At 40.4% G+C, this 23788-nt stretch overlaps 1 protein-coding gene across 1 annotated transcript in view; it reads right to left on the bottom strand.

Annotated features, from left to right (window-relative positions):
• CHST9 (carbohydrate sulfotransferase 9) overlaps positions 1-16468 on the bottom strand; it is a 202087-nt gene extending 185619 nt beyond the window's left edge. The window contains exon 1 of the mRNA XM_036914248.2: positions 16275-16468. Coding sequence (XP_036770143.2) covers positions 16275-16395 — 121 coding nt within the window. The 5' untranslated portion in view covers positions 16396-16468. The remainder of the gene's footprint in view (positions 1-16274) is intronic.
• Positions 16469-23788: the final 7320 nt, after the last annotated feature.

Below are 23788 nucleotides of genomic sequence, written 5' to 3'. Positions count from 1 at the left end.
TCTCCACATATCACAGTTACTAAAGAGCAAATGTCTTAACTACTGAAATGAATGAATCAGACAAATTTATCATAACATATTTAAAACTTGTTTTTCTATCCTGAACACATGTTGCTACTGCAAAGATATGATCCCGGATGAGTGGGCCTGTCCCTTCCAGTAAAGGAAACAATCTTAATAAAAATGTTGTTCTGACAATGTCCATAGAGCCTTTGTTTTACATTAAAGCTATGAAATACTGTCTTCTATTGTGAGTAGATCTCTACTCAAAGCTACACTGAATACAAACTGGAAGAGTTATAAGCAGCATTAAAAGTTAAAGAAAAATCAGCCTGTTATATGTAGAATAAAAAAAAGTTGAATAAAGAAGTAATTATGTTATGCTAGTTATAGTTAAGGCTTAGGTAATTATTCTGAATTTGAAATTTAGATCATTTCCCTCCCTCCTTGATGTAATTACCCGTTAGACTTACTACTGCACATTTTTCATGTCAAGCTTCAAAAACTCCAAAATGAAGAGGTGAAGCTGCAAGACAGAAGGGGGAAAGGCGAATTTGATGCACATGGAAGCAAAAGAGTACAGGAAAACATCAGCGTTTATTGCACAATCGATCTCTGAAAATGCATGGGGTGCCAAGGCTATTATTATTATTATAGAATAACTTTATTTGGTTACTTGGAAATAGACATGAACCCAATGCATCTCCAGTTTGATGACTCAAGGGAAAAAGTGCTGAAAGAAATGAGTTGTAAGTGAATGAGAATACCAGCATTTTAGAGCTGAAAGGAAACTCAAATGAGCTTTATCATGATGTCCTCACGTGTTAGGTCAGGAGACGCATGTAGGTGGGCCTCAGGCTTCAGCCAAGCCCACACAGCTACTCAGTGGGCATTCCCTTGCTGCTAATCAATGACTATTTCTCTCTCTAAAATATGCATCTATTTGGAAATAACACACAAATCATTAAAGGTCTTCCATTACTCATGTTTCCTGGAATCTCTGACCTGGCGATTCTGCCAGTTGCTGAGCATGCCTCTTCCAGTCACACATCCTGGAACTGGCTGAACAACCACAGGACTGGGCTCAGGGTGACCCCCTCACTGTGAGATGGATCTGAGCTAAACACTCCACTGGTCACCAGACCCTCGTAAGCCCCTCCTCTGACATTTGGGGTCTCCCAAAATCAGTGTTGAGTCAGGGTCAGTGTCCAGGAATGCTGAAAGTCTGGTTATTTCCTTTTCCCCCATTGCACAATCACCCTGGAAATAGGCCATAGTATTCTGTAGCACTCCAGGGAGTTTTTTGGAATTATATGTTGTTTTTTTTAAATAGAAATTTACCTTTGTAGAGAAAAGGTCCATAATACCCTGAAGATAGAATATCGTGTCCTGGGCTTAGTTAAATTCTACAGAAAGAGAACAGAGGGAAGAAGCCTGGGGAGGGCCAAGAGGTAATGGGGAGAAATGTCAAAAACAAGGGAAGATTTATGCATTTACCCAGGACACCTGATTCATTCTCAGAATTGCTGGTGAGCAGCTTGCTCCATAGCAGGCATAAATACTGTGGCAATAGAATAGGCCATTTTTATGCACTGACATCAAGAATGTGGTCCGTTAGGATCTGACAAGATGGCCAGAGTCGGGCAATAAGGCTAGTCTGCAAAGCGCCACCACCACAGAAAACCTCGGATCCCAGCATTTCAGGCTGAGTCCGACAGATGAAAGAAATATTATCCTATCCGGTTTTACAGACCCAGCTCTCTGGAATCTTCTCTCCTCTCTACAGTCCTTGGCCATCAATGATGCAGACGAACATTTGGAGACTACAGATGCTGATAGCTGTATGCCTTTATGAAGTTATATGAGCCTTACAAGGGAGCGTTCTGGAAGTAATGGCAGCACGATTGTTTGAAGTTAATATAATGACTCACATAATAGGGCTATTCTCTGTGCACACAAAAAATATAACAACTCAAAGGGTCCCTAAAGTCAAAACTGAATAAATGAATATTTAAGAATTCCAGATGCTAAAAATACACCTGAGATCTCATTTTCCTCCTAATCAGAAATTGCTTCAGGGAAGAAGGCTCTTTGCCTTCTGGAATCCAACATCAGCCAACTTAACTTGGCATCTTGGCAGAAATCAAGGGTAACCTGATTCTTGCCAAGTGTAAACAGAGAGCAGAAAATTTCAACATGAAGAGATATAGAGGAGGAGAGCTGCCTACCTGTTGCTGTGAATTAAAAAAGACTTATGCTATTTAAATTTCAATGGGTTGTGCCATAGTAGAATTTGAATGTGTTAAGATTTTTCCAAATGCGCACCTGCCATTACAAGATCAGTCTAATATATGTGAAACATTTCAGAAGAATGAGAGAAAGAATTAAAACTTATTAAATTTTCCGATGACCACCAGTTTTCCATTTAGGAACACCACCATTCTCCCATATGTTCAAGGCTTTTCATAACTCTTTACAGTTCTTCCAAAAACACAGCATCTTGCTTTTTGGATATGGGATTTCAGGTCCCAGTGATGTGTTTTTCCTTCACTATAGTTTACCAGACACACCTTTGATCCAAAGCAAACTGGGAGTCTCTACCTAATTTTCTGCCAGTAGTGCAGTGAATGGACTTCTGATTTCTGTTGATTATTGAATCGCTTCTGGGGATGGATCAAAATGCAGGGACTGACACTTCATGTCGATCATAAAATTCTGAGTCCAAAATTCGGAGGCAATATCATTGTTTACAGTGTATTTCTGGCAGCTGATCACAAGCAGCCTGGCTGCTTTATGGATTTGTCTCTCTCCTGAGCAAACTTAAAAGAAAGCTTAGCAAAACCTACATTGGTTTATTGAGTGTGTGAATGCTGTCTGCTATTCTTGTTTTCTCCTGCTACTAGACAGTCTTTGGCCTTATGCCTGTGAAGAGAATTTTAAAACTGAGAATTTTTTTGGTGTTACTAAATGTGTCTATCTTAGCTAATTAGTATGCAGTGGGTCATACAATGCTGGAATAACTTATGAGAAAAATCATTGTAATTTTAAGTAGATTGCATATTATATAAGAACTGCAAAATTGTGTGAGCCTCATTTATAGGAACTAATAATTCATAATAAATTGGTCATAAAAGTAATTTGAAAGCTGCTCATAGGACCATGAAATATGTAAATATTATGTCTAATGTTTTTCATCAGCAAACAACTATTAATTGTGACTTTACCCATATGGGACATGGTAATTCCATGTTTATCATTGTGATGTTTTCATTAAGAGTAGACTCAGGCGTTTCCACAAGTTCTGTGCTCAGTGTACAGCCACCACATGGGAAGCTGGACATTTTGCCTCCGTATTGCTTCTTCTATGAATATATCTGAACTGGTTTTTATGTCAATATCTAGCCTTCCCAGTTTTTGAAAAATGAATGAGAAAAGTTCTCTCCCTGTCAAGATTCTTTACTAAACATGTAGCTAGCAGCCACCCACACAAAGTTAAATGTCATTTGAAAAGAAGAAAAGGCATCTGCACAGGATATATTTTGTTCTTTCTCTGAGATGGGTCCAAACTCACAGGAAACCTCCTGAGATGACAGCTATTGATGTCACTGATGTCACCTCTGCCCTATTTTCTTCTTTAGTGGTTTTCAAAAATCACTAATGCCGAGGACCATGCAGATGGACCACCCAAGTGAGTTTGAAATATTCTGGAAAGCAAAGAAATTTCAGAAGGGTAAAATTGAGAACAGTAAGAGAAGGGGGTTTCTGAGTAAAAGAACAGAAGTTTAATAACTAACCTGTAAAGCAGAATTTTTTATTATAGAGAAGAGCCAGAAAATCAAATTACACTAAAATTTAGCAACATGCTCATGAACATACCGCATGGTAAAGAAGTTTTGCAATAGCACTTTATCATCAGAGTACAAATCATATATTTCCCGAGAACTCAGACGGTGGGTCCACAGGCACATGGATGGAAAACCTCATTGTTGTGGTTATACAAGTCAGAGGCTGACATGGATGCACCCAAGAGAAAAGGCATAGACCTGTATTTCTTTCCAAGTTTTGTAACTCTGTATTTTCAAATTCCATTAACAAAATCCTACTATTGTGGCCACCAGAAGCACACGAGAAGCACGGGATGAACTGGCCTCTTCATGCCCCCATCACGAAGCCTGTGCCTGGAGGACTGGGGGCGCTGAGCATGGTACTAACACCACCCCCACCCCTGTGCCATCCCAAGTGCGCTGATGAGAAGCACAGGGGCGCGCGGGAGTGGCCGCTCACACAGCTGAGACTCAGGAAATGCCTCGAGAGGCACCTGCAGAGGCCTAGGCTTCGAGGAACTGGAGGAAATTTAGGACAGCTGGAGGGTATGTGGCAGGAGGGAGCCTGGAGATGTAAGCAGAGCTCGCATCATGGAGGACCCGCAAATTATGGTATTTCCATGTATTGTGAGGGCCACCGGGGCTGGTGGAGGGGGGGAAAGAGCTTCAAGGAAAAGGGAAGAGGAAAATGGAGGTGTCACAAGTGGTAATAAGGTGTCACAAGTTCTTCACTGTCTCAGAGTGAAACAGGCAAGATTTTGGGGGGAAATGGTGAGTTCAGCGTTGTAGTTACTGAGGTTAAGGGATCGGTGGGCATTGAAGCCCAGGTGCCCAGGAAGCAGGTGTCTCACAGAGAACTGTGAAGGATTAGGTTTCTGTGGACAGGGTCACACCAGGAAAGCAGGCAGAACGTGAAGGAAAGGGGGCCAAGGGCAGAGCTCTGGGGACCGTCAACACCGACGAGATGGAAAGGGGACAGTGGAGCCTGAGGGGGAGCCGAGAATGTGGCCAGATGGGAGCGGGAACACTGGACATCTGTCCTTGCGGCATCAAGGGAGGTGGCGGCCAGGAGGTCTTGGGGTCTAACTCCCAGAGGACTGCAGCGAGGATGGGAGGACAGACTGGACTTTACGGTGGGAGTAGGACTCGTGGTTGAGGCGGGCCAAATGCAGAAAGTTGGGGATTGCTGAGTAGAGAGTAATAAAATGGGGAAAGTGGAGATGGCGATTACACAAAATTCTTATAAGAAGTGAAAGAGGATGAAAAGGGAAAATGTGGCTGAAAGAATTGGATGTTTGAGTTGTGCTTTATTTTTAGGTCAATGAGACTGAACCAAGCACAGGTACAGATACAAGGAAATGGTACATAAAGAGATGATGTAGATACAGGAGAGAGGAAAAAACAGATGCCGGGCACAATCCTTGAGGAGGCAGCATCTGCTGGGAGACAGTGAGTGGGAACCTGAGGAGGAGAAGGAGGCAGGCAAGGGGGAAGGGGAAGCAGCAGCTCAGAGAAGAGCCCGGGATGGGGTGGAGGCAGGCAAGCCTGGGTTCTGTAAGCAGCAAGCTCCGTTCTTTGATGCTGTCTGTCTCCTGGGACACGGGAGGAGAGGTGATCTGCTGAGATACATGGGGAGCAGAAGTGCTTGGAAGGCTGAGCAGAAAATAACATCTCAGAGACTGTCTATATGGAAAAGAGGAGAGAAAATCTCCGTAGGGTACATAGGATTGCCAGGCAACATTAAGAGCTTGTCATTTTATCCTGTACCAATCTGTCTCATGGAATTTTCTATCACTGTCTACAGTTGGCCAGATATAAAAAAGGACAGCCAGACTGATCTTGAGGAATGACACCATGAATGGCAGCATTTTGTGAAACAGTGAGTTTATGAGGCTGCTTCATAACCTGAGCAAAACACTCCCACAAGAATAATCCAGATTCATTTTGTGACACCCAAGAAGAGTATATTTTTTCCCCAACACTCAGAGCCTAGGAAAGTTGCAGGGACTGGCCAGTGCAGAAAGATACTCCTACTGTTGGGAAGCTATATCTCCATTAATATTCCAGTCATTAATTAAATGATTTCTGGGATATATGTACATCCTTAGGTGACTACTTAATGTGATTAGTCCCCCAAAAGTTGTTTAATTCTTCAGAAGAGGCAAAATGAAATATCTAGAGCTGTAAATTCACATATAGACCAAGAAGATTATGAGGACACCAAAGATTGATACATTTTGAGTCCTGGATAAACAGTGGGCTGCTGTTGCTGCAATTTCTTTCCCATTTCTTTCCATTGAATTCTTAATTGGGGTCTCCTACATTCCAGGTGCTGTGTGGACTGCCAGTTGGGGAGACAGGCATGAAAATAACCATTTATAATCCAGGCTGACTGGATTAAAAGGTTGAGAGTAAAGAGGAGACTAGTGACTAATTTTGTCTGTTGGATTAGCACAAAAATGTCTACTTTCAATCCCTATGTAAAACTCAAAATAACTCTTGATAATCTGTGACTCTAAGAAACAAAACAGAGAGAACAGTTAATTAAACTAAGGCTCATCTTTTATGTAAAAACAATTCATGTTTTCAAGCTCTATACCTCTTCCACCTGTGATGAACTGGATACTATGGAACTTGCCATTAAACCTCTCAGCTGCTTGATCTACTCTTAAAAGCTACACCTGAAAAGAAAACCACAAAGTACCGTTGTTCCCAAAGACACTGGTTCTGTATTGCTGCACTTTGTTTTGAAATCTGGGGCAGTTCCAACAGTTAAGCTCTCTGCACACACAGATTTCTCAGCTGAACAGAAACCACATCCCTGCTCCTGGTGATGCATCTGAAGTCGCCAGGCTTCTCAGCTGGGTTTGGAAGGCTACATTCAAGCCCACTAGGAAACAAACCAGTAACTCAGAGGTGTGCTGAAACCTCTTGTATCTCAAGGGCAAGGACGGGAGGAGGTAGGGAAGCCAGGAGGAGGGGAAGAGGACTGTGTAGTTATCTGGAATTATGGTTTAGTAGCTGTCCTGTTACTTCTGGCTATGCAAATGTATGCCTCTTAGTTGCTCCTTTGCAAGAAGAGAAGGCAAGGGCTACATGATGCTTCAGCATTTAAAAGAATTAATTTTTATTAGGAAAATGAGAGCATTTGGACCAAATCAATACTCACTAAGAGGAGCTAACTTGCCCACCGCCATGAATTATTTAGTGAGTGAGGTCTTTATACTCATACTCAAAGTCCACACTAATGACCCGGTAATTATTTTAATCGATTCTCAATGAAGTGCTAACTACTCTGTAGGCATACTGATAAAGCAAGAGGCCCTGTGAGAGCAGGAGCTGCGCTCTGGATTTCCATCTTTCCATCCATGACTCTGAAAGGAAATCTGTGCACACAAATGAATATTTTTGTATCCATGTCACTAGGATTATCATTAAACAGTTGCACTGTTTTAAGAAGTCTTAATTTTGATTTGCACGAGGAGAAGACAAGATACAACATGGAATCGTGGAATCTTGAAGTCAATGTTATTTTGGAGAACATGCAATTTGACTCCTTACAGAAACCTCAACATGTAAATAAAGCTATTATTCAAGAATGTGCTTAGCAGGATTGTGTGTGAAAACAAAAAATTAGAAGCAACTTCAATGGACATTGACTGGAGAATGTTCAAATAAATTACAGCATATTCACTTAATGAAATATTATATTGCAGTTAGGTGAATGCATTAGAGCTATGTAAATCAGCTTACATCAATCTCAAAACCCTAATGCTGAATGAAGAAGCAAGTTGCAAAGGGTATATACACATAGACACCTTTATATAAGGCTATGAATAAGAAAAAGGGAATCTACACAAGTGTTAAAAAAATTATAGAGACATGCACAGGAATGTGGTAATAAACATCAAAATTAGGATGGTTGCCTGAGGAGAGAAGGGAAGAAGGTGTGGAAATCAGAGAAGGAAAAAAACCAGAATCTGGAAAGATTAACAAATTTGTTCAAGGACACAGAACAGGTGAGAAGTTAACAGCCAGAGCTTAGGGCTTTCTCCTACAAAATACTACCTTCAAAATGCACAGCTTCTGAGACTGTCTTTGTTTATTTGTTACTTCTTCAGACAGAAAATGATAGCTATTGGGAACTTAACATTATAAGGGATCTTGAAAGATCATTTTATGCAATTCAACATTCAATTTTTGACTTTTCTTGACAACATGGCTTCTAAATGATGACCCAGCTTTTATTAAAAACAAACATAGCAAAAGGAAAACTAACCCTTCCAGGTAACACATCCCTAGTCTCAGGATATCCCTGGAGAATATTCCCTCCACACCAAACACCGAAACTTCTGAAAAATCCAGAGTTAAGTACCAGCCTCATTTGCCTTCCTTCAATTATTGGATCTTAACTTTCAGTGTGGGTTGACTCATTCAACATAGACTGACTGAGCATCTACTTTGTGCTGGGCTGAAGCAATAGCATATCTTTACATGTGCTCAAAACATATTTTGAGAACAAATGCATTTAACTCATTACAATATTTTAAAAAATCTCTGTTGATTAGATTGACTCTGTACCAAAGTTTGGCCATTGAACATTATTCAATTTCAGAAGATTTTACACAACTTGACATTTATTAGTCCTTCATTTCTAGTAACATGATTTCCTGGGTATGGGGCAAAAGCAGGGCACAGCAACCGAAATACAGGAGACTCAGGACTGGGCAGACAGCCAAGACAGAGTTCACAGGGAGAAGCAAGTTACAGGCAGCTGGGTGACAAAGAATAAATAATGATTTTGGGGGGCCTTGGGAGTATATAGCATAGTAAGTACTGAAACCGGGAAAGGGCCTGAAACTTGGGGTGGGTGGGGCTAGCTGGAGGTCCAGTGGAGACCAACGTGTAAGTTCCCTGCCCTTGGGAAGCTTATATTTTATTGAGAGAGGTAAAGCACATACAAATAAAGACAAAGAATTATTACTGACTGGAGTAAGTGCCATGATGTAAATTTTAAGAAATAATAAAACAGGTGCTAGGAAAGAAAACCTCAGAGGGTATCCACTTTGCATAGGATGTTCAGGAAAGGTGAAATTTAAGCTGTGTCCTGAAGGATAAGGAAAAGCTACCAATACAAGCAGCCAGGGAAACCATGTTCCAGGAAGAGAGGACAGCCCTGAAATGGGAAAAATCACTTAAAGGGAAGATGGGCTGTGGCAGCATCTGGAGGTGGGCAGAGGGAGCATGTGTTCATTTGATTAAAAAATGATTGCCATGCTCACCAAAATCAGAGGAGGTAGTTCAAGTGAGTGACTCTGTAAAGAAGAGCAAGGTTATTTTACTGAGTATATGATTGACAGTAAGCATCAACTCCTTCCATGTCACCAGTGGTTTTGCTCCAGATCGGGTGTATAAAGATCCCCTGGGAGAAAACAGAATTTCAATAGAGCAACATCACAATCATGATGAACAGCCTGACTCAGGAAGAAAATGATACCCTTCCTCATCAGGAGGCTTAGGAGAAAAGAATTGTACCAATCCAGTCTACAAGCAAAACTTTACAGGCCACAAGTTTTTTAGTTTGGAAAGAAGCAAGATAAAAATCTAAGAAACCGAAGTGTGGAGGCCAGTTTGCTTGTGAGGTCCAGAGTATCAACTGCCTAAGAAAAAGCAATGAGGTGGCTTCACTCTGCCTGAAATCAGGCACTTGTAGCTACTACCTTTCACTGTCATATAAACACAGGAGGGTTAAAATGTAACCTGGCCCTACTGATGTTTATTGTGTTTGTGCAAAAGAAAAACTTCAAAACAGCCTTCTCTTTTGGCTATCTTGACACTGACAACAGCAGGTAGAATTTGAATAGAACCCTGGCCTACAGGAAATCCACATCACTGATCCAAAATAACATACTTTTCAGGCAAAGACAGGATTTGGGATCAGAGTCCTGCAGAAGCTGGAATGGTAGCATGGAGGTTTGAGAAGACAGGATGATTCCTACATGATTTCTTCTTATTCTATCTATGATAATTCATATCCCAAACTAAGTCCAGATATCAGTTCTTATTTGGTATATATTGGAAAGTAGTAGAAATCAGAAAAATATCTGTTAGAGGAATGAAAGAAAACTCAAAAATGTTTCTGAGTTTATGATAAACATGTAAAAACAAGACCAATTAATAGCTAAAACATTCTTAGTTCTGAATAAGAATGCTCAGAAGTTGTTCAGATAAATTTTCATAATGTAGGATAAATCTGGAGAACAATGTTCTTTTGGAATTGTTGAGATTCAAGTTGATTCTGGAAAATCTCAGAAAAAAGTAAACTATTAAGTGGGATATATATTGGTTGTCACTGCTTTGTGTATTTAAAAATATGTGAATATCATCCTCCACTCCTTAACAGATTTTATCAGATATGTGTGTTTCCATCATGGGTTTTATATAAGGATAGATTATATCATATTTTAAAAGGAATACAGAGGAAGTGTGTTATGGTTCAGAGGACAGTGACCTGCATCATCTTTTCCAAAAAATGGTTAAAAAATCTGGGTTTCACTTGCCATGAAGTTATCAGGCCATGCTCTGCAAGAAGACTGAGGCTTGTGAAGTGCCGGGGTACAGCCAGGCTGAGTTTGCAGAAGTTAAAGAGATGAGCTCTGGCTGCAAAGCTGAGTAGGTGGCTTGGGGAATGGCAGATTCTTTGTCCCCAGAAATACTCACAGTCTGTGTAGTCATGTGAATGGATGTTGGAAAACCAATGGAAGCATTATTCATCCGCACATACAACACTGAACACCTACCAAGTCTATGTGCCATGCTGTAGAGTGGGGACACTAAGGTGAGTGACACAGACAAGGTCTCAGTCCTCATGGGCCTTGTAACACAGTGAGCCATGCAGACAGTAAGTCACCCAATGATTGCACAAGGTGACTGCTGGTTATGCTCATTTCTCTGATGGAAATAAATAAGATGGGGGTGGGAGGCAGGCCAACTGGCCAGGGCTTATCAAAGAAGGTGACGTGGGAGCTCAGCACTGATAGCTGAGAACTGGGAGAAGAGCATCCCAGCTTCTGAAGCCAGGAGAGTGCACAGGAGGCAGAGGGCTCGGTTTGGTGGAGGAAGAGAAGAGAAGACAGGAACGGAGGGTGAAGCTATGGGGCTGGCAGCGGCCACACTCGCACAGCATTGAGGGCCCCAGGCAGAAGCTATCATTGAGAGGAATAAGGTATCACTAAAAAGTATTAAATAGGAGTGATGTAATTGGATTTATATTTTTTAAAAATAGGTGGTGTACAGGATATCTTTAAAGGCTCTGTAAAGTGGGATTCTGACTGTGCCACGCGAAGGTCTTACCCCATCTTATTGCACGCACATCAGAGTCACTGTGTACCATTCATTTCTGCATGTGGTCTATTTAGCAGAAAGATTCTACCTGGAGAAAGGGTGCCAAACTGCAAATATCAACAGCAGCTGGGGGAAGAAACAACAGCTATTCCTGTGCTTCACTCTGAACCCGCCCTCATCATGAAGGCACCTTACCACAGGTGCGCCTGTCCCACTCTGTTTCGGTGCCCGGCCCGCTAACTGTGCCCACTGCCTCCGCACTCCCAGGGTGTCTATTTCATCGCTGCCACCTGATTAGGCTCCTTCTCCTGATCCTAACTTGTTATTTTGCCTCATAATGGAGAGCCTGTCTCCTTTCTGTCACAACAGACTGTTCTTTTACAGCAACGCCTTGGCCTGGACTCAAGGCCATTTCTCCCTTACAATCCATGAGACTACAGTCTCCTTGGGAAGAGGGATTATACCTGGTTTTTGGCTCTATCTGGTATTCACCACAGTTTGGCACCTCTGATGTTAAGTCTTACAAAACCACTATTGGCTGAATGGGTCCCCTGACCTTGGAGGCGGCCTGTAGAGATACAGGATCCTCCTGGACACCGACTCTCCCCCTGTGCTCATCCTGTCCTCCGTCCATCTACTGCCCTGGGGACCCTGTGGCTGTGTGCCAGTCAGAGCCTCCCAACTACCTGAGCTCAGGCTGGAACTGAGCCTTGCTTTTAGTTTTATCTCCTCTCTCTCACACATACACACACACACACACACGTGCGCACACACAAGCTGTGGCTTGTTTTCTGGAATTCTTGCTGAGTGTTAAGTGGGGTCACTCAGCTTACACAAGTCTGCAGGTGCCCTGCATCCTTCCCAGGGAAATAATGACACTTCCCATTCCTGTGCTGCTTCTTGCCAGGCACCCTGATGACAGCTTTGCAAACGTTGTCCCTTTAATCCTCCCTGTGGGAAACATTATTGTCCCCACTTTGCAGATGAGGAAATTGAGGCTTCCGGATGCCAAAGTTAATTTGCTCATAAATTACTTGTCAGGGTCACACAGCTGACAAGTAGATCTGAGATTTTCAAGATTCTCCTAAATACAAAACTTTTAACAACTAAGAAAAAAAAAGATACAAAATAAAATGTATAATAATACATCTACATACTGCAAATCAGCACAAAGAAATGTATAATTTAATTGATGGTATCGAGAAGTGGATGTTATCAGGAAACTTTCTGTTGTACAATTGGATAGATTTTGTCGCTCTGTGACATATTTTTCCTCTTCACCTCCAAAAAATCTTGTCTACTCGTAATCTTTACTAGCCTTCCCAAGCCTATCTCATATATATATTTTTTGTAATTCTAAAGAATTTTACTTTTTAGTAGAAGGACCTAGGGACACTTGGTAGGCTTAAAAGATGTCTTAGAAAACATCAGATCTTACTAGATTTTAAATCAAATAAAATGTCTGTAAAGAACCTAAAGAGTTCTCACATACAACTGAAATGCATATGACATTAAAACCATTTAGAATTTCAAAATCTGCTCTACTTATGTAGGGTCTCAGGCCCAAAACCAACTCATCTTCCAAAGGTCTTTGATGGACAGTTCCATGTTCTTTGATGGACACTTCTAAAATGTCCAAAAGACAAATTTTCCATTTTTAACTAAACATCAAAGTACCCATTCACATATTTTCTGACTTGAAAAGAGACTGCCTTTAAAAATGCCAGATGTTATTTGAAACACATATAAAATATATAGGTACCTCCTACACTGCTGGTGGGAATGTAAACTAGTTCAACCATGTGGAAAGTAGTATGGAGGTTCCTCAAAAAGCTCAAAATAGAAATACCACGTGACCCAGGAATTCCACTCCTAGGAATTTACCCTAACAATACAGTTTCCCAGTCTCAATAAGACATATGCACCCCTATGTTTATCATAGCACTATTTACAATAGCCAAGAAAATGGAAGCAACTTAAAATAGCCAAGAAATGGAAGCAACTTAAGTGTCCATCAGTAGATGAATGGATAAAGAAGATGTTGTACATATACACAGTGGAATATTATTCAGTCATAAGAAGAAAACAAATCCTACCTTTTGCAACAACATGGATGGAGCTAGAGGGTATTATGCTCAATGAAATAAGCCAGGCAGAGAAATACAAGTATCAAATGATTTCACTCATGTGTGGAATATAAGAACAAAGCAAAAACTGAAGGAACAAAACAGCAGCAGACTCAGAGAACCCAAGAATGGACTAACAGTTGCCAAAGGGAAAGGGACTGGGGAGGATGGGTGGAAAGGGAGGGATAAGGGGGAATAAGGGGCATTACGATTAGCACACATAATGTAGTGGGGGGGGGCATGGGGAAGGCAGTATAACACAGAGAAGACAAGTAGTGATTCTATAGCATTTTACTACGCTGATGGACAGTGATTGTAATGGGGTATGTGGTGGGGAATTGATAATGGGGGGAATCTAGTAGCCACAATGTTGCTCATGTAATTGTATATTAATGATATCAAAATAAAATAAAAATAAAATAAAATAAAATAAAAAATAATAAAATAAAATAAAAAAATAAAAATAAATAAAATGTATAGGTACCTGTTTGCCTAGAAAACTACAGAATTACAACCCAGGGCACTATTCTGGCATAAGGTACAACTCCAGATGGCAGTCTTATTGAAGAACAAAACTTTTCTTCAGTAAAATAGTTATCTAAAGGAATCCTGGTTCTAACATTCAGACTCACTGTCATGAGTAGATTGTGAACTATTATACAATTCATTTAAGATATTCTGAGAATCAGAGAAAGTACTTCAAGCAAATCACAAATAAAAATTAAGAGAATAAATGCTACACATTTTACCAGCCCATCTTAACTGGGGAAAATAATTTCTCAACTTGGAGCGATCATGAACTCAATTAAGAATCCAACTTTCCACATCTCTGAACCTGTGATTAGCTTAGGTTTACCAAGTCAGTGACTTTAAAACATCTGTACTAATACGATGGCATTTATTGTATGTGAATCTTACCCACTTCTTTGGTTAGGAGGTTCTCTGAGGGCTCCTGGGGTGTAGGAGACCTGAGTGTGGGTCACACTTTGATAACTTTCAGCTCTGCACCTTTGGGCAAGTCATTGAAGGTGCTGGTCTCAGCTGCTGCACCTGTACTCTGGGGTGTCTCCCTACTCCCCCCACAGAAGCAACGTGTAGGGCAGAGGCAGGGACTCTGGGGAGGAGGCACAACCTGGCTTTCAATCCTGGCCTTTCCCTGCGCACCAGGCCACGTGTGAGGCCTTATGTTAAGCCTCTTATCTGCCAGAGCCTCAGATTCCCCATCTGCAAACAGAATATCACACCTAGTAAGGTATTGTTATGATTGAAGAAAAAAATATATATATTTACATTTGGCACTTATTAAGCTTTCAATAAATGGTAGCTTTGGGTGCTTGTGGACACATTCTGTAAACTACATTATATAGGTAAGGTATTAATATGGCTTGGCTGTTTCTTCAGATATCATGTGGTTTCTTGCAGACTAAATCATAACATTTCTCCCATAGTCTGTACTTACAACTAATTTTTTTTACATATTTAAGCCTCATTGTGACCCTTTTCTTGGGAAATTTGTTAATGAGACTATGATACTAGCAAACCTCCCAAAAATGAGTAATGCCATCTGTTTGATTCTTCCTTCTTTGCTACAGTCCAGTCTGTAGTCTGCAGTGAGTTTTCAATCTGTTCATTCACTGTTTTACCCACTCATTCAATAAAAACCTACTGAAGATTTGCTATGTGAGAAGATCTAAGCTAGGAGTTACACTGCAGGAGGAATTAGCCTGTATGTTTTATCATGGATAGTTTCATTAAAAATTATAAGTTGTAACTAAATTATTGCTGTGATACAGAAAACTCAGAAAATATTATAGTATATGTAAATTGCAATGGGAATTAAGAATAAGTTTTGACAATGTCATATGTTCTCTAGAAAATAATTATATGCAATTTCTTTTCACAAGTTACTATGTAAATTAAATAAATACAAATGCATGTGAGGATAAACCAAGGAAAGGGATTCAAAAATGAAAAGAATTTTTAAAATGATACTTGTGACTCAGTACTGAGTTATCTTTCAGAGTAGATTCTTAAGGGCTTTATATATAGAATGATTTTAAAATGGTTCACAATTGGAAACCATTAAGAAATTATTCTTGGTTTTAATTTATTTTTCTTAAGCCATAAGTGTTTGTGTATTTCTACTAATAGAAAACAACTGAATTTCACAACATATATATATATATTTTTTTTTCTATGATGATATAAAACACGTCCTTTAATTATTATAACATAACACATTTCCTATTATCCTAAATATGATCCATTTTAACAGGAACTGAGTGTCTGCAATGAGCAGCAATTATGAACTGAATGATGAGAGAACAAGGTCAGTATAGCAGTGATCAGCAAACTACTGTTTGTGGACCAAATCTGGCCCAACACCTGTTTTTGTGAACAAAGTTTTATTGGGACACAACGGGTCCCTTTGTCTACACATAATCTATGGCTGCTTCTGTGATACATTGGCAGAGCTGAATAGCTGTGGTAGAGATGGTATGGCCTATAAAACCTAAACTATTTTCTATCTAATCTATACAGAAAAAGTTTGCAACACCTGCTTTATAGTAAAGGTTGTAAAGAATTTCTACACCTATTTTGAGTATTAACACAAACATTAAGAAGGAAATAAAAGAGAGAGTTTGCTGTATATTTAGCCCCTTTTCAGGCTTGTACCCAATGCTTAGTGGATACACCAGAGGTAGATAAATGCTACACATTTGCTCAGACACCTTCTCTACATGCAGCTCTTGCAGGCTCACAGGCCTTATGCCTCCCTGCAGATAATAAAAATTCCAAATGTCGTCCCAAGCCACCGAGATGTCCAGCAGAACTGCACAGAAGCTGGGGCTTTTAGCTTGGGTCTAATTTATGGTTGGGAATACTGTGACTTTCCATCTATGTATCTGTAAACATCGCAGTTTATTTAACTGAAAATGACCAATATAATTAAATAGGAAAAAAAGAGTTGATGCGGTACCTGTATGTTGTTCTTCAAACCAGACCTGCAGATACAGGAAGAGCAGCAACCCTGCTACTCCGAACACCAGCACCGAGAGGAAGACGCGTTTGGGGGTCATGACCGTGTCAGATGGCTGCATTTCTCCTCATTTCTGAAGACCTCATGTTTGGCTTTTCCATAGAGTGTCAGTCCTTTCTCTTAAGCGCTGACTCCATAAAATAGCCTAGAATTTAAAAAACAAACAAACCACATTGTACCTTGCTGATATTTCTTCCCAAATGTGGAGTAACTATGCAGTTTATGAACAATACTGAAGACTTACATGAACCGTAACACTCTGAAGACAGAAGAGACCGTAGCGGCTCACCCTAGAATGGCAATTTTCTATCATAAGCCATTATCTTATCTAAGTAATGTATTGTCCTACAGTTAATAAGTAACACCCTAACATTAAACAGGTGAAGTAGAGCCTGACTAAGGTCCTCCTACGTTGTAAAAAGTCAAGTAGGGTCCAGGGTACTTTAAAATCACTGTGAGGGGAAGAAGACTGTCAGACTCAATTGTTGAAGAAGGGGTTTTGACAAACATGTTCACAGATTAAAGGGAAACATCACTTCCTGTCTTAAAAACATGCAAAGTTTAAAAGTAGAGTGTTCAATCCATCATTTTCCTCTCATGTAAACCTAGATTTCTGCAGCTGGAAGGGTCCATTAAAAAGCCCTCAAAGGCATAAAAGGATAAATATTAAAAGGTCAGAGTTCAAAGGCCTCTCCCACAATGTCAAGGGAGTACAGAAATCCACCTCAGTAATAAAAGATTATTTAAAGAAATATCAAAATGACTTTGTTTTAGAATAATCTCATTTAGTATAATCCTAACCTTCTTTAAAAGTCATATCCATGTATGGGAATTGAATGACAATGTAAAGCTTCTCCTTAGGAAAACATAAACACACACAAAATCTTGCATAAAAAAATATCAGTATGTTTCTGCATCCTCACTGGAAGTCAGGTTCGGAAGCCCTGCTCCTCGTGAATTGAGGGCTTTGGGTGGGATGCTGGCCACAGACCTGGGCTCTGTTCTAGGCTGCAGGCCACACAGCCTGCCTTCAGATGACCCAAAAGTTTCCTCACTGGCAGCATACCACACACACTGCTGTGTCTGGAGGTTCTCCCTCCTTTTCCTCCAAACAAGCCTCAAAAACTTCTGGGAAAATATTGATTTACTCTTTTTAAGACACATTTGGTGAGGTGCCAGGTAAAAGTTAAAAATTGCTGTAGGAAAATGCTGGGCTGGTTAAAGGGTAATACTCAGCTATTCTGGGCAAAACCAATTTTCACACAGCGTTGGGCTTCATAAGTAACCTATGAGGTCAGAATTAGAAGTGGATGTAGTAGAGCGGTCTCCTGATCCGAAAAAAAATCCACCGAGTAGTTAAAAGTGTTGATGCAGAATAACTACAACAATCATAAATGCATCTTTTTCTTCATATTTGCATTACTACCTGAAGGGGCCAGAGCAGAATGGTTACCAGCCCTGGTTGAGGAGACTTCACACATCCTTTCTGAGTCCCCCGGGGACAGGGCCACTGTTGACGTTTCCATAAGTGCTTTTGAAGACTTCGAGCATTTTCCTGATTTTGGTAGTAGAGGAAGTTTTTAAATAAGAAGGGCCAGGAGTATCATCAGGCTGCTATTTATGGTGCTTTTTTGTTCTTACATTGATTCAAAACTAAAATATAATGGGCTTTCTGAACATGTGCAGCAAAGAACATTTCCCGAGGGAGCTCTGCAATTTGAGGTGTTCCAAGATTGCCTCCCTCAAGGAAAGCCAGGAAGAGAAGCCAGTTTTCTCTTCTCTTGATGCTGCAGTTAAAGAATGAACAGACGTAACTCCTGGGTACACAAGATTCAGACAGGATGAAACCAGCTCTGTGAAATCTACCACGAACAAAGAAATAGCTGTTTACAAGAAAAAAGAGACTTTTACAATCTGTCTACATAATTAAAACTTATCTCAGAAGAAAGAGGATAGAAGACAGCATAAATCAGAGCACAGTCATGAACCTGTGCGAACGGTGGGGGGTGAAAAGCCAAAGGTAGTACTCCTTGGGGGTTTGCGGAGGAAAATTATTACCTACAATGCTGGAAAAAGATTAAGAATTTGCCCTTCCTTTCTCTGGGAGGTGTTGCTATACTCTGACATATCCTCCTGGGTAAAAAGTCAGTAGAAAACCCATAATTGTTATTATGGCAGATATGAATAGGATTGAGTGATTAAAGCCACAAGGCAGAAAGGCAATCTGGTGTAAAACGGAATACGTTTGATCTTCTCCCATCGCAGTCCATTAACCCAGCGCTGGCTTTAGGAAACGGCTCTCATTAAGCAAAGGTGAGGCAGTGGGAGCAGCCGCATTGCTTTAAGGGAACCTGAAGGTCATTTGCGATGGGAAAACACACCTACTTGGTGATCATGCATCTACCTTCATGCCTGTGGAAAAAGTGCAGACTGCTGGAGACTGAAATTACTTGCAATAACGCTGTTTTATGTACAAGCCTTATGCAGCATTTCCATGGTCAAAGGCTTCCTGTATTTTGCACAACTCCTCCTCTCCCTGCTCATAAACATGGTACCTTGAGCCTAACAGGTACTCAACAGTGTGTTGCATTGAACTGAATTTGGGGGTCCAATAATGGAATACAGGTAATTAATTAATTTTCTAGTTGTATTTGTAAATCCTTAATCCTAACCTAAATTTATGTGACTTTATTAAAAAGTACCTATTTTTCTTTGCATATCCTTTTGATTTATCCCTAACATTTATGAAAACTAAAAAACAAATCATTGTTTTACCCCATTAATTATTTTTCTAACACTTAAAAAAATTATTCTTTGAAGATGCTCAGCATCACTAGTCATCAGGGAAATGCAGATCAAAATCACAATGAGACAGCATCTCATGCTTGGTAGAATGACTGGCATCAGAAAGACAAGAGATAACAAATGTTGGCGGGGATGTGGAGAAAAGGGAATCTGTGCACTGCCGGTGGGACTGTCAACTGGTACAGTCACCATGGAAAATGGTATGGAGGTTCCTTGAGAAATTAAAAATAGAACTGTCATATGATCAAGCAATTCCCCTTCTGGGATATAGCCAAAGCGAAAGAAAACACTAATTTGAAAAGGTACCTGCACCCCCATGTTTACTGCAGCATTATGTACAGTGACCAAGACATGGGGACACCCTCAGTGTCCTTTAGCGGGTAATGGATAAAGAAGATGTGGTGCATATATATACATACACACACACAATGTAATATTATCCAGACAAAAAAAATTGAGAAAATCCTGCTATTTGGAACAATATGGACAGACCTTGAGGGCATCATGCTAAGTTAAATAAGTCAGGCAGGGAAAGACAAATATTGTAAAATCTGACTCCTATGTGGTATCTAAAACAACAACGTATCAAACTCATAGAAGAAGATGTCAGATTTGTGGTTACCAAAGGTGTGGGGGGAAGGAAGGGGGTGCAGGGCTGTGGGGGCAGGGAAGTGGAGAAGGTGGTGGAAAGGTACAAAATTCTAGTCATAACTAAGTGCTAGGGCTGTAATGTACAGAGCGATGACTGTAGTGCCTGTGGCATATATGAACGTTGTTACAGAGTGAATGCCAAGAGTTCTCATCACAAAGAAATTTCGTTTACTTTTTTTCTGTATCTATGAGATGATAACCTAAATTTACTGTGGTAATCATTTAATAATATATATAAGACAAAGCATTATACTGTGGACCTTAAATTTATCCAGTGCTGTATGTCACTTTACCTCAATAAACTGGAATAAAACTTATTTTAAATAACCATGGTTACCAACAGAAGCATTTGGGGACTTTAGCATAGTGATGTTACTAGATGGAAGCAATTTATTTAAGAGGAAATTATGAGTTGTCCAGTTTGGCAGAAGTCTACAGTCTTAAGGAGGGAGCTATAGAATTTTAGAAAGGTTGGTTTGGACCAAATCATGCAATTTGGCGTAGAAGAACCTCAGAGTCAGGGGACCACCTATCCTTATCCTCAACCTCAGCAGGACAAGAGCCTTACCTTCTGCCTCTCCCAAGGCAGCTACACCATTCTCTATCGCTTTCCCACCATATGATCAAATAAGAGACAATCAGGGACCAACCACCTCCATTTATTACTCTGCTCATGAAGTTTATTATCATCTGTCCTCGTCCACACATTTGCCTCTATCTCTGAAGAATAAGAGTCCTCACTCTAGCTCCATCCCTTCCAGGTTCCTGTGGCACTTGACTCCATCAATACTGCCTATTAAAAACATGCAAGTAAATCTGAGGACCTAATTGGCTTTATTAAGCTATTCATGAATCAGGAAGCATCTCCGGAGAAGCGCCAAGGAGTGCCCACAATAGAAGGTTTTTATACCGAAGGGGCCAGGAGATGAGAAAGGACAGGAGGTTATTAGCACAAGAAAAGAAGGGATTGTTCCAGTTTAAAATTCCACTCCTGGGAGAGACTGAAGCAGCAATGAGATTAGGTTTTAAACCCCTGTTTGGTGGCTTGGCCTAGAAGTGACACCACATTGGGCCAGTGTCTTTCTTTTCCAACATGCCCAGCCTGGGTCTGTGCCCAGGGGCTTCTCCCTCTGCTCTCCAGGGACAGCCCTGCCACAGCTGTTCCCAGACAAGCCTGAAGGTAGAGGGCTCTGCCCCCGCTGCCTCAGGCAGATCTCCTGCCACTTCTCCACCCACAGCTGCACAGGAGGGGGACGTGACAAGGCTCAAAATTATACAGGGATTGAAAAATGTATAATTCCCTGAGATTCTGGAGTTTTATTTGCTATTCTAGTTTCGTCTCTCTGTGAATTTCCTGTTTGTATCTCTTCCCCATTTTTCTCATTGATTTGTAGTGGTTTATGCATTTCTGAATGGTAATTCTTTGTCAGGTATGAGCATTACAAAAGTTTTCCTGTTTGTGACTTTTCCCTTCCTTCTTTCTTCTCTCTCCCACTTCCTTTGCTGGTGGTGTGGTTGTTTTACTATGCAGAAGTTTTAAATCACTATTTGTCCTTCTTTTTCCTTCTTGATTTATCAGCTACAGTCTTGAAAGAAAGCATGATATGCTCAAACCCACAAAACTGGAGAGCTTAGTAAGGGACAGTTTACAAAGAGTGATGGGGCTTGGGGCAACTCACAAGGCAACAAATTCTAAATGCAAGTAACAGCAACCCCTCCTAGGAATGAAGACAGGGAGCAGAGAGCTATTTCTGGAGCCTGAAGAGGAGCTTGAAGGAGAGGGACAGGCTGACAGCTCTCTGCTGCAAATGGACACAGACAATGTGCTGTAGACAGGTGTTAAGGAAGCCAGAAGAATCCCTATCCTACCTGGACTTGACACTGGCATCTGAAGTGAGAGCAGTCCTGTGGAAGTGAGCCCTTAACCTGTGGGAAATGATGCTATCTCCAGGTCGAGCGTGTCCGAATTGGGTTAAATTAATGGGATACACAGTCTGTGTCTGAAAAGAACTGGGGAATTGCTTGGTGGTATTGGATAAATCACACACACCAGAAAGTTTTCTACCCTTGTATTAGAAACTATCCTTGACTTCAAGTATTTTCAATGTATTTTTAAGTTTTTGTTGAACTGAAAAATAAATTTTGCTTGTAATTTTGTTACCTGTCTTAGCATTAGACTTATTCACGTGCTTGGAATTCTTATGAGCAAGCTCGCTTTGAGTGGAAGATTTCAACAAGTTTTCTTTTCCTTTCCCCTCTTTCTCTGTCTTCTCTCTTTGTGCCTTTCCTCCCTAGTCAAGGAATTTTGCAGTTGCCCCCAAAGTGAACCTTGGGCTTTTATTCAGAGCTAAGTTTCACTATTACTGGCTTGGTGTTTTTGACCTGGTGTGATATTGGAGCTGCTGTAGACCAGTCAGAAAGTCAGCTTGGAGATGAGTTGTTTTCCCAGTGCTGGGCCAGGGTCTGCGTCTGTCTGCTTCTCTAGCCTGCCACATTCTGAAAGCGCTAGCTCCAGGTGGAGATGGCCACTATTTCTTATTTCAAGCTTCTTTCTCACTGTGGTGTGGGTTGTCATTTGAGTCCCTTCTCCTGTCTTCAACTGAAGAGCCTGGCTCCCAGCTCCCACAGAGGAGTGAAACTTCCTGATATCTCAGCAGCTTCTATATTCAAAGCCTAGAGGACTCAAAATTGCCACTTCTTTTGTTTGTTTGCCTCTGCTCCTGATTTTGAATTTGGTTATATCTTTTTATTCTTTTCCTTTTAAATTTCATCTTCCAGTGGCTTGTTTTGGGAGCAGATAGGATAACAAAATATAAACGTAGTTACCCCTCTTGACTGGAACCTCATGTAAACTTCTCACACTTACTTTTATCTGTAAAACAGCACAATGAAATCTGCCCTGTGTCTGACAGCTTTAGAAAATATTAAGTAAAACAGAACATGTAATAATCTTTCAGAAAAGTATAAAAACAGTGTAAAGTTACAAAGTATTTTAGTAGTCTGGTTAAAGGAGTTTAGATTTTTGATGGGTATTATAGGTACAAAAAAACATTACAAAATACATTGTCTCTATCAACCATAGTGAAATTAAATTGTGGTATGTAGTCTAATAATAGTCAATTATGGAAAGTGTTTTATTTAAAGACAAAAAACTTGGATAATACTCATCTTATTTAGTCATTGTACAATGTGTTAACCATAAAAGATTAAATCTTGACTGAATTCCTCTCAGTTAAATAAGGAATATGACCTTTACTTATTATTTATCACTTAATGTACTCACTATTTTATAAGTTAAACAGCCCTATTTTAATCCATAATCCATTTTATTATTGTGTAATTCCTGGAGTTCTGTAAGCAATTTCATATACTCTCATTCTATCTTCAAAAAAATTTTTAAACTTTAATTTTGAAGTAATTAAATTTTACTTCATGCACAAATAAGTTGCAAAAATTGTAGCATCCCTGTGTACCCACCACCCAGCTTCCTCCAATGATAACATTTTACAAAACTATTTGATAATTTATTAAGACCAGGAATTTGACTACTGTGCATTAGAAGGCAGGTCTACCTGTCTAATCATTGTATTAGAAGAGGTAGAGGAGGTCTACCTCCTAATTACTGGAGCCTGTAGAACATGTTAGCTCCCATGGCAAGGGGGAATTAAGGTCGCAGATGGAATGATGGTTTTGCTAATCAACTGAACTTAACATAAGGGGATTATTCTGCATTACCCGGGGTCAGGGTGGTGAGTAAGGTAATCACAAGGGTCCTTAAAAGTGTAAAAGGGAAGCAGCAGATGAGGCTAGAGTGATGTGATGTGAGAAGGGTCTGAACAGCCTTTGTAAGCTTTGCAGAGGCTGGAGATGGAGGATGGGAACCAGGAGCCAAGGAATGCGGTGGCTTTCAGACACTATAGAAGGAAAAGTAAATGGATCCTCCCAGAGCCTACAGAAGGGGATGCAGACCTGCTGACACCTTGGTTTCAGTCTGTGTC

The sequence above is a fragment of the Manis pentadactyla genome, chromosome 6 (genome assembly GCF_030020395.1).
Source record: "Manis pentadactyla isolate mManPen7 chromosome 6, mManPen7.hap1, whole genome shotgun sequence".
Classification (NCBI taxonomy): Eukaryota; Metazoa; Chordata; class Mammalia; order Pholidota; family Manidae; genus Manis; species Manis pentadactyla.
Note: the sequence above shows the minus strand (reverse complement) of the source record. Positions and strands in the feature narration are given on the sequence as shown.